The following is a 15,438-nucleotide window of genomic DNA, read 5'->3' as shown; positions in this document are numbered from 1 at the left end:
GAACACCTCACACTGCACGAGATTTTATAACTTTTCTCAAAAACACTTCATTCCTACCTTGACCTAGGCTGGAATTTTTGCACTGCTTCATTTAGCAGCAGAATCTACCCATAATCTTTATCCTATGAAAGACAGAATTAAGTCCAGCAGTACATTAGCTGAAAAAAAAATTAGACAGTATTAAGCAATACCTCCGCATATATTGGGTTTTCAAAATTTGTGTTTTGTTTCTTTTTTTTCTTGAAGAAACTCCACTTTGATTCCTGAAATATAAAAATTATTAGAACTTTAAACATTTTTCTCACAACTCCTCTGGAAACTGACATCACTTCACACACTGTTCGATTTCACATGCACTATCTGCTAACTCAGTGATTTCATCTGGATGTTTTTACAATACCACGTTGTAATTCCAAGCATGGGATGTAACTTTGTTTTCTGCTAGATAACCAGCTATGGTTATCTTACCTAAAACAGTATTCACAAAGTTATGCTAAAAGGCAATAAAAGTTAATAAATTAATTCATGGAAGCCTATTGTGAAAGCGTATAAGTGAAAGAGGAAAAAATTGTCTTGAAAACAACACGGGAGAAATTACTGGGGAACATAAAACTACAACTACAAGGCTGACAGAGTTGTCATTTCAAAGCTCATCAGAGGCACTTTTCAGTGCACAATGTGTGAAAATCGTCCTGCAAACAAGCCACCATCAGCTCATTCAGATGGATTTTAAGACATAAAAATGTATCTTTCATGAATCATGAATAATCTAGATGAGGCAATACTTGGATCCTGATTGTCAAAATGTCCTGCAAGAACATACACAACAAGTGTCTTAAATGCCCTTGCTACACTTTTAAATACGGATAAAATTAAAAATAACCATGAAAAAAATATTATGACAGTACACTGACTAAACTTCAATTGTCTGTACAAAACCCCCCTAGATTTTATATTTTGGCTTAAATCAGTGATTTTTTCTTGGGTTTTCTTTTCATATTTTATAGGGGAAAAAAATAAACAAAACCAACTACACACACACACTGCTGTTTCTGTCAAGGTGTAATTCATTAAGGGTTTATAAATAAAAGTCCAAAGCAGAGTCTTTGTTATAATCATTTCTGCTAGGTAGCAATGAAAATTTACAGCATAGTCACATAACATTTTTCAGACTAGTATCTGCCCTCAAAATGAAGCACAACAAACAGTGTAAGGAAACTCCCTGTTTCAGCCTATTGACTTCAAAATAACTGGGTGGACCAGCAGAAGAGAGGGTTTAATCCAAATAGATCCTTACTATGCACCTTAGGCAATTGTGTGCTTGTGCTGCTTTTATCTCATCAAACTGTTCTTAACCAGCTCTTGTAAATCTTGTAAATATGGTCCAGTTAGTTGGACCTGATGCAGGTTATCTGCCAGCTCCATGGCATTCTTTAAAGAGAACTGAAACTATATTGCAGCTTCCCTAACAATTCAAGTTCCCTGATTTGGAGCACAAAACAAAGGCGGCAGCTTTAGAGCATTTCTATGTCCTACCTGAGGTGCATCTGTACTCTGAGGGGGTTCCTTCGGACTAGCAGATATCACAGAGGCATACATAGGATTTTCAAAATTTTCTTTTTCCTCACTACCAGCTGCTGCTACCTATAGAAGAAGGAAAAATCAACATTCTTCAAAGAAGAAAAGAAGTTCATAAAGGAAAATGAAAGGCTAAAGGCAAGTCTAAGTTTCTCTTACATGTGTTGGCCGAACGACTGTAACCATGCTGTCTTTGCTGGTTCCGCCATCTCTGGTTGCATACATTGGATTTTCAAATGTGATTGGCTGTTTCCCTGACTCCACTGCAAAGTTTTCATTCTATGAAGGAAAAATCCACAGAACAACTGCAGTGCAATTAACACCTCCATACTGTTAGGAATTAATCTCAGGAACAATGCATGTTTATTTTCACATAGGCTTAGACAAAATCTAGCACCTGTTAAAACCATACTGTTAGTTTACCATAATGTTAGTTAAAACCATAATGTTATTTTACTCCCTGACTTAGCAGCCCGGACCATTGATTGTTCCAATATTACTCCGTTTCCTAGCTAGACAAGAAAAACCGCACATTTCAGTAATTGACCCAAAATATTTCATGATGAGGAAAGATGACTCTCATAAATCACACCTTCAAGAGGGAAGAGATATCAAAGGAAGCATAATCCCAAAATAAATATTTCATTTCAGAGACTTCAAAATGACATTCAAATTAATACCTGGCATATAAAAGAATGGGATTCATTCATTTTGTCCCAGCAGGGAGATTGCTATACTTTTTGAGACAAAGCAGTAAGTGTATCCCCTTAGTTATAGCATATGAGTTATGTCAGAAATAAAACGTTTCAGTTTTTAGCATTTCTCTTATTACAAATCTATACTTTGCCCATGCATGATGACCACTGTGTAGATAGCAGCTGCTTCACATATATGGTGCCAAACTCTCAGCTGCAGCTACAGTGTTCACAGAAGGTGGGTAAAGGTTCTGATTTAAGTATTTCTTAAGAAAATATTAGTGCCACATAAGGGTAGCACCCAGGGCTAGCCAGCTAAGAAACAACAGACAGAAGACTAATGAAAACAAAACCTAACCCAGACTCACTTATCTTGCTCTTTATCACAGCCCCAGCACAGGAATAGTGAGGAGTTACACGGGAATAGTAGTACATCAGCTAGTCGTTTAAACCTGTCTCATGTCTACAAACCACCGCTTCACGCCATAAGGATTCAGGTTTTGTGCTGACAGAGGATAGCTCTTTACCACACTGTGAACTCCTGTCAGCTCCCTCAAATTAGCCTAGCTTGGCTAAGAACAGCCACACTGAAAAATATCCCTCTAACATCCACTCATGCATATGTTACATTAAAATTTTAGGAGGCACATCCCACAGTTCTTTGCTGCTGTAAATCAAACCTTTTTAATTCTTTCCCAGTGAACTATACAATTTTTGTTTATACTTTGAACACACAAGGAGAACTAACACCACTTAAGCAGAAACAGCCTCTGTCCAGACCTGTTATTAGTAAAGTAAAAAAATGCATCAGTTGGAATTCAGTAGGTCTATATTAGGCCAGAAAATTGAATGTACCATGAAGTTTTTCATGCTTGAAAAAGATTTGAGGTAATACTCAACCTTGAAGCTATTTTCCCAGTATTTACTGAAATGCCCATATGATTGTTTCATTACACAAGCTGCCTAGTTTTAACAAAGAGTGCGTTTCTTCATCTAGAGAAAGGTAATGTACATATATTGTGAGCTTATCTTCACTAGCTGTTTCATTTCATATTCATTTACTGTCAGTTAAGTCTGTAGTTTACCTTTAACTTTAAAAGTTTAGGGAGTTTTCAGTGCAGACGTTGCAGCAAGTGCTTATTATTCAAACATACCTGCAATTTGCTAACTATAAAGGAAAATCTTTTGTACATTGTACTCTTGTGGTAAACAAGGGAATATTTTTCCCATGATAAAACTATACAGTATAGGAAACACAAGGATGTGCTATTTCTCAGATGTGCATATCAAAACACGGATGAACTAGTTACGCTTTATGATGTCTCCAAAAGTATTAAACATGATTTGTTTAAACTTGTTAAAATAAGAAACTAATTTATCATCTGTCATGCAAAGTGTATCCTGTGGTTAGGTCTGAGTTTTATCTCAGAAGTTTCTAATATACAGTCTGGATTTGAAAACCACACATTTTAACCTGTTCTGTGGAACACAAATGCCCTCAAAAAATCCATTGTTACAATATTTTCATTTCCTGTTCATTCCCCATATATTCCATTGATATGCTGATTAGGAAAGGGGGTAATTAACTTAATTTCTACCATATAAATTTTAAGAAAAATCACATTATTTTGAAAAACAACCTACAATTGTCCTTACCTTCAATTCACAAAAATCTATTTCAGGAAATTATCAGTCAATGTTATCTTCTTTTTCTAGAACACATTCATTATCTCACTATTTTTTTAGACAAAAGACTTCCCTCTATCAGATAAAAAATGACATTAAAAGAACACAATTTTAAAAACTTATTTCAGAACTAAACCTTACCATTTGCATTGCTCTGTCTATAGCAGAGTCTCCACCAAAGCCAGAGACTCCTATGTCCATACTCACATCTGCTCCAGACCGGAAAGTTACCCCATTGCCATTTTCAGTAGATTTTACAAGACTGCTTAAACTACAAACAAAAACAAAAACAAAGTGAAACAAACAAAGAACAGAAAGTGATCCTATAATACAGATTTTTCTAGTTGTTCTTTTAAGCATAATTATTACATGGAAATTTTGTTGGCTACAACCAAGCTAGTGAGGGCACCAGAAGTAGTTTCCTGCATTAGTTCAACAGGTTTTTTAACCTGTTAATCCATTCAGATTGATCTCAACTATCTTGATGTGTGCTCATGAAGACATCAAATGAACTCAGTGAATTATAATTCCCCTAAATTTACTTAAATTTTGCCTACACTTACTTCAGTGTCAATTACTTTCTTCAGTTAAGCTATCGCTTGAGTTAACTACAACAAGGGTATGAGTTTAAAGAGGGATTGAGCAACAGCCGCACTAAGGCATATTCATGTCAGAAGTGAAACCTGTGACTCAAGTCTCACAGACAAAACAACTTGACATCTCCATTTCATATGGCCTCATAACTTGTATGAGAACTATAGTTGAACAGTAAAGTTTGAGTCAGATTATTAAAATTCCTACTTGTTCACTATCTGATGAGGCAGAAGATTTCCCTTCAAGAAAGCAAGAAACGGGGAATTTTAGTGAGCAGCTTGGAGATTCCTCACAAACTCTTTGTCCTACAGGATTGATCTGTACAAAAATTTTTGCCCCAGCTTAACTACATCAAGTCATAAATAAATTTAATTAGTTCAGTGTAATCCTCCAATGAGGAAGCAGTTTTAGATGCATCCACAATGATTTAATTACACTGATTTAAGAGCTACTACTGTGAAATTGGTGCAAAGACTACGAAGATGCAGCTTCATGCCTTTAAGAACACTTATTTTGGTTATAGAGCTAAAAAAATTGTGAAGCATCACATTCTGACATCTTTTTTAAAAACAATTCAAAATAATTACAGATTTTTTTTCTTCATCTTCCTTTGATTTAAAACTCAAATATTTTTGAATGACATTTCACCAAGCTGGTTTTCACTGGACAGTATAACTGTCAGGAGCACAGGAGCCCACAAAAAGCCCAGATGTCAGACACTGGAAACAGCCAGAAGTTCACTATACATGTCTGTATTATTTTTAAACAGATGAATACAGTGTTGCAGACATGCTCAGCTTTTCAATGTTAAAAAGATCTCTGCCAGAATAATCTGACCAAGCTTTATAAAAAATTAAAACAGATCTAAGTATGGTCTTTTGTATTTTTTTGAACTGAATATCCAGTTCCAGATCTCGTAAACAGTCTTCTATATTGCTCATTACTTAAAAGCTAATTTAGAACATCAAAGAGTTTTACACTAGTGCTTTGTTACAAAATAATGATCAAAAATCCACTGAAATTTCTGCAACACTGCACTTCCCATATTCCAACAGAATAGGCACTCAGCAAACAAACTAGATTTTTCAGAAATATTTAGCAAAAACATACATTTTCAATGCATAGACATTCCAGCTATGAAAGCCTTCAAAACATACCTTGGTAGTTTGGGAAGCGCTGGTAAAAGGGAGCCTGTCCGTCTGTAGTTAAAAAAGCCTCCAACCGCTAACACTCCAATTATTATGATTAGTATAATTGTCAGCAACACTGCTACTGCTGCTATCAAAGACAGAAGAATAAGCAAACATTCAAGCAAGCTTAGTTCAGTCTAAAAAAGAGCCCAGAGAATTATAAGCCTGACCCTGAACAGGTATCACAGTGAGGTATTATACATTACTTAGCTCAAACTATCAAGTGCAATATATATTTGAAGCTTACTTGTTCCAGGAGGCACTCCCTTTGACAATCCTATTTCACAATAATTCCCAGTGTAGCCATAAGAACACCTGTAAATGTAAGGACAGCTTACTGAAAGGCTTTTCTTAAGTCTAGGATTTCAGCTTTAATATTATATTCCGTAATGTTTATCTACATGCCATGAATTTTAACTCCATGCTTAGTAATTACATATTTCTCTGACCATAAATATAGTGTGTCTGCTATCTTCATAGGGTTCAAAGTGGAAAAAAAAAGTGCTGAGTCAGAAAACTAGTCACTGAAGTCCAAGGATTGGTTTCAGTGGAGCACTGGAGGCACCTACTGGCTGTTCCAAGCTACATTTACTGAGCATTATTTCTCCATGGTTATAATGTTTTGGTATTGCCTTTTGCTAGAATCGTCAGAAGTTTGCCTTTCTGGTTTTTTGTTTTGTTTTGGCTTTTTTCCCAAACTTATGCATTTACATTATTTATTTGCAGATATTTTTATACAAATAAGTATTTTTCTGTGATTGTTACAAACATGCTACTGCAGATGTATGATAGCTTCTGAAGCATTTCCAACACATTTCAAGGAGTTTAATTGTTTTGTGAGGCTCAATCAGCATAATCTGACTCAGGACTAACCTAACAACACACTTACTTGCATTTTGGAAGACCACTTTCATCCATATAGCACGTTCCTCCATTCATGCACCTGCATGCCGGTGGCATCGTGGGAGGGGATTCAATAGCTGCAAAATTCGAAAGCCACACATGTTATTAGGGCACCTTCAACAAAAAAATACTCCCATAAAGTAATTTCTTTATCTCTACAGAACTTGTGTTTGCACATTCACAGGCTACTTTTCAGAAGTTTTGCTTTTACTAGCACATTTTTGTTGCTCTTACATTTGTCTGACAAATCAGCTTATTTTAATTGAAGTAAAACTTGCTTTCATAAAATAATGACTTATTCAATAAAGGTAAGCTTAGACAACTCAAATGCTCTATGTCCCATGACTTTTGCCCATACACCACCCTTCAAACCTCTCCATTCAGAAAACAGCAATACTTTATTTCCTTTGCCCAGACTCTTCCACCCAGCCAGCTAGAAGTTGCACAAGAGGGCCAAACTGTGATGCATTTACTTATGAAGAAAAGCAGTGGATGGAAACGTGCGAATAGGAGAGCCCTCTAAACTCTCATACATCCTGAGGATGCAATCAAAAGTCCTCAGAGTTTTCTGCCAGTACAGAGCACAGGCTGACGGCTTGGCACCAGGTAGCGCAGAAGCCTGCTCTTCATCATGCCAGTGTCTCAGCCGCATGCCAGAAGCACTGAGGTGCCCAAACGCAGTGCTGCCTGAGCTGGCCCAAACACAGAGCTATATAGATTCTGATGTTATTCTAGTGCTGAGCCAGGCAGAAAAAAAAGTGAATGTGCTAGCCTTCACTAAGAGCTCAGGATATGCTGTCAGAAAAGAGTAGCTCACATAGGAAAAGCTCCAGATCTCAGACACCATTTTAGGCTGTAAATTAAGGATGGATTTTGAAGTCTGTCTTACACTGTTAAGTTAGATCATAATACCTTTTTCATAAAATTTTTATCAGCCAGAGGTAGAGGACGTCTGTCGCTACAATGACCCTTACAGGTAAAACTCCCTTTGTATCCCACGTAAACATGATACAAAAAGGGGAAATGCAGAAATCTTACAAGTTGTGTTTCTCAGTAGCTGCAATATGGGAAAGGACCAAATAAATCAAATGTTTATACAATAGCTATGTTTGGTCAGTATGTCACTTATGGCAGTCACAGTTCACTGGCTAAAAAAAATTTGCTTAAAGTCAAGACAAACACTGAAATTAAAAAATGAAGACAGTACTGTATATCCTTTTTGCTGCCTCCACTTTTTTCTCAGAATAAGCTCAAGTGCAGTTTTCTGAATTCCTAGACATTTTATATAAACTAGTTTCAGCAAAGAATAACAAACGTAGTGTCCTCAGAGCAGCAAATAGCAAATGCAATCAACAGTGTTACTGATCCCTAAGTTAAACAGATATTGCACACTTCCATTCACTATTACACCACATTACTAGCTCCTCTTTCTGCAAGAAAGAGCATAGAAAAGAGCATTAACAATTATTAAGAAAATGTAATTTAGAGGTAAGGCAATGTAAAAAACTGTAACATTTTTTATTTTAATGCAAAAAGAAGATAATTCAGAGAAGATTAACCATATAAAATGTGTCAGACATAACGTTACAAAGCATAATTTATTAAAGGTATGTTGCAAGGACAAATACAAGGACATGTGGCTACCACCCACATCACTGTAAGCTAAGAATGCAGACTCTCAGCTAGAGAAATAGCAACCCTGCAGTGGTATGCTCTTTCTTCTCAGAAAAGGCTGAGCAATTCTATTTTATTGGCACTCCAGGAAGTGCTATGAGTTCTGCAAGCTTCGTTTCTATTGTGTGCTATTACAGTGATCAAGCAATACCTTGTACAGAAATGTAAACATATTGTAAATCATAATTTGTCAGAAATTCTGAAATTAATGCATTTGAAAAAAGAATCAAAACAAAATATTTTGGAATTCCAAAATAAAAATCAGAAACTGTGACCAATTTTGCAGCTGGGTTGGATGGATATACCTACTACATCCATTTCACAAATGACAGGCAAATAGATTAAATGAAATGCACAAGGCAACCACAAACCACTGATGGCTGAGAATAAAAGCCACTATCCTGGCTGCTATATCAGTTGGCTCACCCCTCCATATTTATAATTCAGGAATGCATTTGTATTCCTAAAGAAAATCTTCCTTTGCTTTTATTTCCACTTTGAGAAGTTATTCTACCTGCATCACACTCAGTGCTGCTGCCTTCTATGAATCGAGTTCCTTGAGGGCAAGCGCAGGTGTATCCTCCTGGTCTCAGCAAGCAGAGGTGACTGCAGACATCTTTACAAGGATTAGGTACTGAAAAGAAGTGATAGAGGCAGTTGAAGAAGCAACACAGCATATTCCTGAGGTAAGGCAGGGCAATTCCATAGCTAATATCTCACCAATATCACACACCAAAAATCTAAACAAGTCTAGATCCTTTTTTTAAAACTACTGATACCCAAATACTATATTTATATCAAAACCTTTTCTCTGCCTTTTTTTACGTTCTGAAGGGAGAGACCATGGCTGTTAGGAGCCAGCATAGCACCAAGAAGAAACTGAACATCTCCCAGCAACACAAAGCTTGCTTTCTGATTCTGAAAGCAAAAAAAAAATGGATGTTCCTCTGGACATCCTCCCCTGTGATTACTGCGGACAAGTCATAGCTGAAATACCCGCCTTGGAGGCAGTATTGAATGGCCAGCATTTTGTACATTACCAGGATGAAGTCATATTGTGACTGCCACCTCTATGACAACTCCATGACGGAGGTGAAGAAGAGAAGGGAGAGGGTCATAACTCAGAACTAAGAGACTCTAAAGAGCAGTGGATGGTATTCCACCACTGATTTCACTATGAGTGTGCAGAAAATACTTGCCAGCCTCTATTCCATTTTCAGGTTTGTCAGAAATTAATATTATCATATACTGATACAGATTATCAGAAGACTACAAAGTTTTTGAAGCCATCAATACTAACTTCTCATAGCAAGGAATGGCTCACCAGTATGCTGATTACCTACCTGACTGATTGTATCTGTGCTGGTGATAGATGCGCACTTGAGTAAGCCATGGATTTACGGTCAACACTTTCACTTTTTCTCCACTTCCAAACTTATCTTTCTTCCACACTTCTCCTCGTTCTTTAGCTATCCAGTATAAATGGCCTTCAAAGACATCAAGGCTGTATGGATTTCCTACTTCTCAAAGGAACCAAACAATAGACTGTCAGCAAGCAAATCTCTAGCAGGAGCAATAAAACTGTTGTTCTTCAGCTTAAATATATCATCTAATCCTTTCATTTTCAGACATTTTGCAGATATATATACACACACACATCCTCAAGTGCCTGAACACTTCATGTCACTGCACCAGCAGACTGGTTAATAATATACATAAAGATCAAAAACCAAATTTTCAACATTGTTCCCTATTTGGGTAACGTAAATTACCCTCAGGTAATCTAGTTACCAGGCTCTGAACCTGATGTGCCGTTTATCCCCTGTATAAAGGGGGAGAAAACACTACCAAGACTTACTCTGAAAAGCTCCCAAATCTAGCCCCACTTGTGAGGCCCAAGTGCTTGTTAGCATACATCTTGGTTATTATTATATAAAATGAGTAAGTTCTTACCTCCGTGTAATACTATGGTTCTGTCTGTCCCATCAGGTCTCATGGATTCAATGATATTTTCTTTAGAATCACTCCAATAGATCCTATCATTGTTCAAATAATCAATAGAAAGTCCCGTTGGCCAGCCAAGGTCTTCAGAGACCAGAGTTTGTCTTTGTTGTCCATCCATCCAGGCACATTCAATCTTTGGCTGCCTTCCCCAGTCAGTCCAATACATGAGCCTGAAAGGACAGAACCAGAATTTAATATGCTCAGAAATTTGGTCACCCTGCTTATTTTTTGAAGTTTCATGGAAAAGGTCAGTTGTGGAACATAAAGCTGTTCAGCAACCTGTGTTTTGCAAGTGTAATCAGGAAAGTTACAGAGTTCAATGAACAAACCTGTTTCAAGGACAGAAGATAAATACCAAAAGAAGAATGTTTGCACCTTATGTCAAACCTTTGTGATTTGCAGAGAGTGGTTCCAATGACAGTTTCTCGTTCTCAGTGGAAGAAAAATGACTGTGAATACTGAACATCCATCAGTCACAATAAAGCTGCAGAGCACAGGTGGCTTCAGGGAGCTGTGCTGTTTGACTCCAGCTGACAGAAGCACACATCATGGTACATGGTGGTCCAGATAACGCACATAGTATCTATATGATACAAGCTGCAGCAAGCACAGCTGTTGAATGTACCAGTGCCTTTACATTGCTTTCCACTGTGAAGGAGACTATGCATTGTCTGGAGCTGGTAAAGAGACATTCCCATCTACTTCCCTAATTCCCTGGTAACAGAGAAATTCGGCAGGCACAAAATATGGTAAAAAGGAGATTTTTATTTGACCTACCTGGTGTTGTCTCCAACACAAGCACCCATATGAAACCTAATCTTAAAATACTTGCCCACGTACACAGATTTCCTAACATTAATAAACAGAAGCTCTAAAAAGCATTCCCTTAGGCTTTCCTATAAAGTTTACCTTTGCAGGGTTTTTTGGTATTGAATAGCATTAAAAATAATCTGAGAAGTCCTGTAGTACTTACCCACGTTTTGGATTGACAGCAATAGCTGCTGGTTGATCCAGTAGAGAAAAGATAAGCCATTTTCTGTACCGTCCATCTAATTTTGCCACCTCTATGCGATTGGTCCCTGCATCAGTCCAGTAAAGATGTCTGAATTAAATAAAACACAAAACATTCCAAAAGTAAATACTTTACTTGTATTTTGTACTGTATTTCTCTCCAAGTTTATACTTGGGAGAGAAATAAAGAAAAAAAATCAAGAAAATCTATATCAAACACTAACAAAATTAATATAATGAAGCTGCATTGATTATAACTGAAAATTTTCAGTCTGGAACACACATACCCTAAATATAGGTGAGTTTAACAAATGCGATCTATCAGCTCAGTAATTTTCTCCTCTGATAGTTTCTGCAGCCGCCTCTGTTCCCTGTCAAATAATCTTCATTAAAGAGCTATTGAGAATTTTCTTTGTTGCTTTTAAGCACCAAAGGTGGCTAATAAGTATCTTTAAAGATTTAGTTTTCCAGGAGATGATGACGTCCATTACAAATAAAAATTTATTTACCATGTAATTTATACGGTAACTCTGAAGGTATCCACCTTATTACTTCACAGCTCCTCTCTAGTCTTCTGACAGAGATGTTAATGATTAAATTGTCACCACATCAAATGCAAATGCTTTTATTCCTTACAGACAGCAGTAACTTAGTCTACTCTTCCTTGGATTTTGCTTACCTTTATCATTATGGCTTTCTAATTTTTTTGACCTTAAATAATAAGTGTACTTATTATTATGTACTCACTAATCACACAGTGCCTTCTGAAGGAATAAGTTATCTCATAATTGGCTTGGGAATGTGAGAAAATACTGTCATTCTTATTCTGCAGGTGGGCAGAAGGACTATATCAAACCATGTGCACCAGTTTTTATATAATGTGCTCTCATTTAATTATGGGAGATTTTTTTAACATTTTAACAGTGTTCTAGAATCACTGTGATGCTACATTTGAAGTGCTGAAGGTGCTAGCCTCACCATGATGCTGGTGATACATAGCCTTTACCCTTGCTCTCATGACCATATAGATTTGTGAATAGAAATTCAGACACTCTATTCTGCCCTCAAAGACATTTGGTTTTCTGGGTGGCCTGCCTATCACAAAGACAAAAGCAAAATAAGATGAAGTCTATCCCAGATCTTAATATATCTATCTCTCATTTTAAAACTGCTGGAAGATACAATTTTCCACTTTTTTTCCCCATCATTACTGCCACAATTTTTCAGGCTAGAGAATCACTGCAGCCAGCCACTTTATCCTGCTCTAGAAATCAGGGTGACATACTGCATGAGCAACTCCATAACTATTTCATAGGACACACCACCTAACAGCATACACCACCTAACAGAAAGAGTCTGCATAACGAAAGCTACATATCAGGCCCCAAACCAGATTAATTCTTTTCCCAATCCTTGCCTACTCATAATAGCTTTTTGAATCATTAGGAAAAAAACCCAAAATACCTCTGTTGCCACAAACACAATTCAGAGTTAAGTGCTACCTAGCCACAATCCAGATCTTAATGACCTTCCAATCATATTTGGATGGAGAACATAAAATGTATTCACTGACTGAGTTGATAACCATGTGATAGAGGTGGAGCAAATAGCTACGTTTCTTCTTTTATTTTTCAGCTTTCCAGACATCTTGCTTTCTTATGGTTTTAACAACCCCCTCCTTTACCCTATTGACTGCATTACTAGGAACATCTCAAATTTGTCAACAGCATTTAAAAGATTGACTCATCTCTATAACCTCTGTCCAAACAGAATCCCAACTACATTTCAACATGTCTACCTACAAACATCAGGATCCTCTCAATATTACACCAAATGAACTATACAGCTATGCCTGTCCACCACATCCTTTGACAGTTACATTGCAAATAAGAAATGGCACCATGGACATCGAACTCCCGAAAGTCATGCCCAACTTTCTCCCAGCTCTTCTCCAAGGGAGCAAAAATTAGTCATCTCATGATTTCTAGGATTAGTTTAAAAATTGCCATGTTTTAGCCTAAAAAAGATATACAGCCAACAAGAGGGAGAAAAAAACTCAAACACAAAACTGCAACCGTTTTCTGAGAAAACATATATATTTATCAAACATCTGATATCAAACAAAGCTTCTGCTTTGGGATTAGCTCATATAGCACGAGGCTGGTAAGGAAGGAGCAAAGATAAATCCCATTACGGATTGAAGAGGTCTCCTTCCAGCAGCACAGAAAGCTTATTCCCTGGAGCTTACCTGAGTCCAACAGACATGAAGAGCAGTGTATTATCACTTTACTGATGCACAACTGAACTGCCAGTTGCGGAGTTATGGAAGTTTCCTCAGAGAATACATGATGCAGTCAGCAACATGCATTTGACCCATTAACCTGCTGTCTGGGCAAACAGAGCTTACTATATTCTTCTGAACTACCTTCAGACTAGGTATCTTCAGAGACAGTTGATGAGGAAGAAAAAGGTGGATTTTGCACTGCCCGATCAGACTCTTGACGCATTACACCTACAGCATTTTTCTAGCTTTTCAGCGCACTTACCTTCCAACCCAGTCAACAGCCAACCCATCAGGATTAACTATGTATTTGAGATTCAAGTCAACTTCCTTTGTAGGATTGTTCCTGCTGCTGTCAAATGTGGGCAGATAAGCACGTTTGATGGCTCCAAACTCAGAACCCTGTCCCAGAATGCTGAAGTACACAATACCTTCAAAAAAGATGACAAAGATAAATTTTAAGGTCTAGTTATTCCATATTTTTGGAAAATTCTAATCTTTCTGAGGCTTTTATGTGAAGATACCAGACCCATTTATTTATGAATAACGTGGAGTCATCTGTTCAATTAAATTACACTGTTTTCATGTATAAATTTTTAAGCCATTCATCATAGGTAAGATGCACATCTAAAAATCATCTTGATCTAGATTATCAAGAAATATGTATCATACTTTTCAAGATATGTTCAGTTTGTGCTTCGGCAGGGAAGGGAGGTGGTAGTGGAGGAGGGGGCTACTGGCATGACCCCTGTAGGAAGCTTCAAGAAGCTCTCGCAGCTCCAAGTCAGTCTTGCCTCTGGCCAAGGACGAGGCAATCAGCACCTCTGCGATAACACCTTTAAGAAGGGAAACCTGTGGCGAACTCCATTTCTTTTTGGAGCTCTTTCTTTGGGAGAGGAGTGGGACAGGAGAAAAACAACCATGCCGACAACCAGGTCAGTGAAGGAGTCGTCAGGGAGGCATGCCAGAGCAGCCATTCCGCCTTCAGCCTATGGTGAGATGGCAGGCTGAGCCCTTGCAGTCCACAGAGATCAACTGCGAAGAAGACTCCTGTCTGAAGCCCATGTTGGATCCCACACTGGAGCAGGGGACTAATCCTGAAAAAGGCCATGACTGAGGGAGACCTGTGCTGGAGCAATCCATTGCTTGAAGGATAACAGTCCATAGAAGGGACTCACGCTACTTGAAGAAGTTGTGGAGGGCTGTGTCCTATGTGAGGGATGCTGCATTGCAGCAGGGGAGGACTGTGAGGAGTCTTCCCCCTGAGGAGGAAGGAGTGGCGAAAACAAGATGGAACAGACTGGGACTGACTGCAATCCCCATTCCCTGCCCCACTGCACTCTGGAGGGGAGGAGGTAGCAGAGCTGGGCCCAGGAAGAAGTGGGGTGGAGGGAAGGGAGGAGGAACTCTATTTACTTAACATCTGATTGTATTTATTACTGTCATACTCAACTGGTGAATTGGTGGTGGTTTTGTTAATTAAATTGATTTTGTTTCCCCCAGTCAAGTCTGTCTTTTGCCCATGACCATAACTGGTGAGTGTGTCCTCTCTGTCCTATGTCTTGACTCTTAAGATTTTTATTGTATTTTCTCCTCTGCTTTCCACCAGAGCTGGGTAGGAGTGAGCGAGCAGCTGTGTGGTGCTTTGTTGCCAGCTGGTTGGGCTCAAACCACAACACAAGAGTAAAGAATCTTGGCTCTAAAGCCTCTGCACATAAATTTGGGAGTAATTTAGACTCTCATGAACGTAAGTAGCAAGTATAGCACAGGACAGTAGCCCTGTGAAAAAGGCAAAAACATGGAAGCTGATAAAGAGACAAAG

The 15,438-nt window shown here is 38.0% G+C and overlaps 1 protein-coding gene across 1 annotated transcript in view; it reads right to left on the bottom strand.

Moving 5' to 3' along the window:
* LRP2 (low density lipoprotein receptor-related protein 2) overlaps positions 1-15,438 on the bottom strand; it is a 126,875-nt gene that overhangs the window by 1,190 nt on the left and 110,247 nt on the right. Inside the window, exons 67-78 of the mRNA XM_010143223.1 lie at positions 13,882-14,047; positions 11,298-11,426; positions 10,274-10,494; positions 9,664-9,840; positions 8,835-8,954; positions 6,633-6,723; positions 5,991-6,058; positions 5,711-5,828; positions 4,101-4,230; positions 1,738-1,857; positions 1,537-1,644; positions 192-263 (exon numbers count right to left, since the gene is read on the bottom strand). Of these exons, the coding sequence (XP_010141525.1) occupies positions 192-263; positions 1,537-1,644; positions 1,738-1,857; positions 4,101-4,230; positions 5,711-5,828; positions 5,991-6,058; positions 6,633-6,723; positions 8,835-8,954; positions 9,664-9,840; positions 10,274-10,494; positions 11,298-11,426; positions 13,882-14,047 (1,520 nt within the window). The remainder of the gene's footprint in view (positions 1-191; positions 264-1,536; positions 1,645-1,737; positions 1,858-4,100; positions 4,231-5,710; positions 5,829-5,990; positions 6,059-6,632; positions 6,724-8,834; positions 8,955-9,663; positions 9,841-10,273; positions 10,495-11,297; positions 11,427-13,881; positions 14,048-15,438) is intronic.

Source organism: Buceros rhinoceros, unplaced genomic scaffold (assembly GCF_000710305.1).
Source record: "Buceros rhinoceros silvestris isolate BGI_N320 unplaced genomic scaffold, ASM71030v1 scaffold9119, whole genome shotgun sequence".
In the NCBI taxonomy this organism is placed as follows: Eukaryota; Metazoa; Chordata; class Aves; order Bucerotiformes; family Bucerotidae; genus Buceros; species Buceros rhinoceros.
This window is presented reverse-complemented; position numbering and strand designations above follow the sequence as displayed.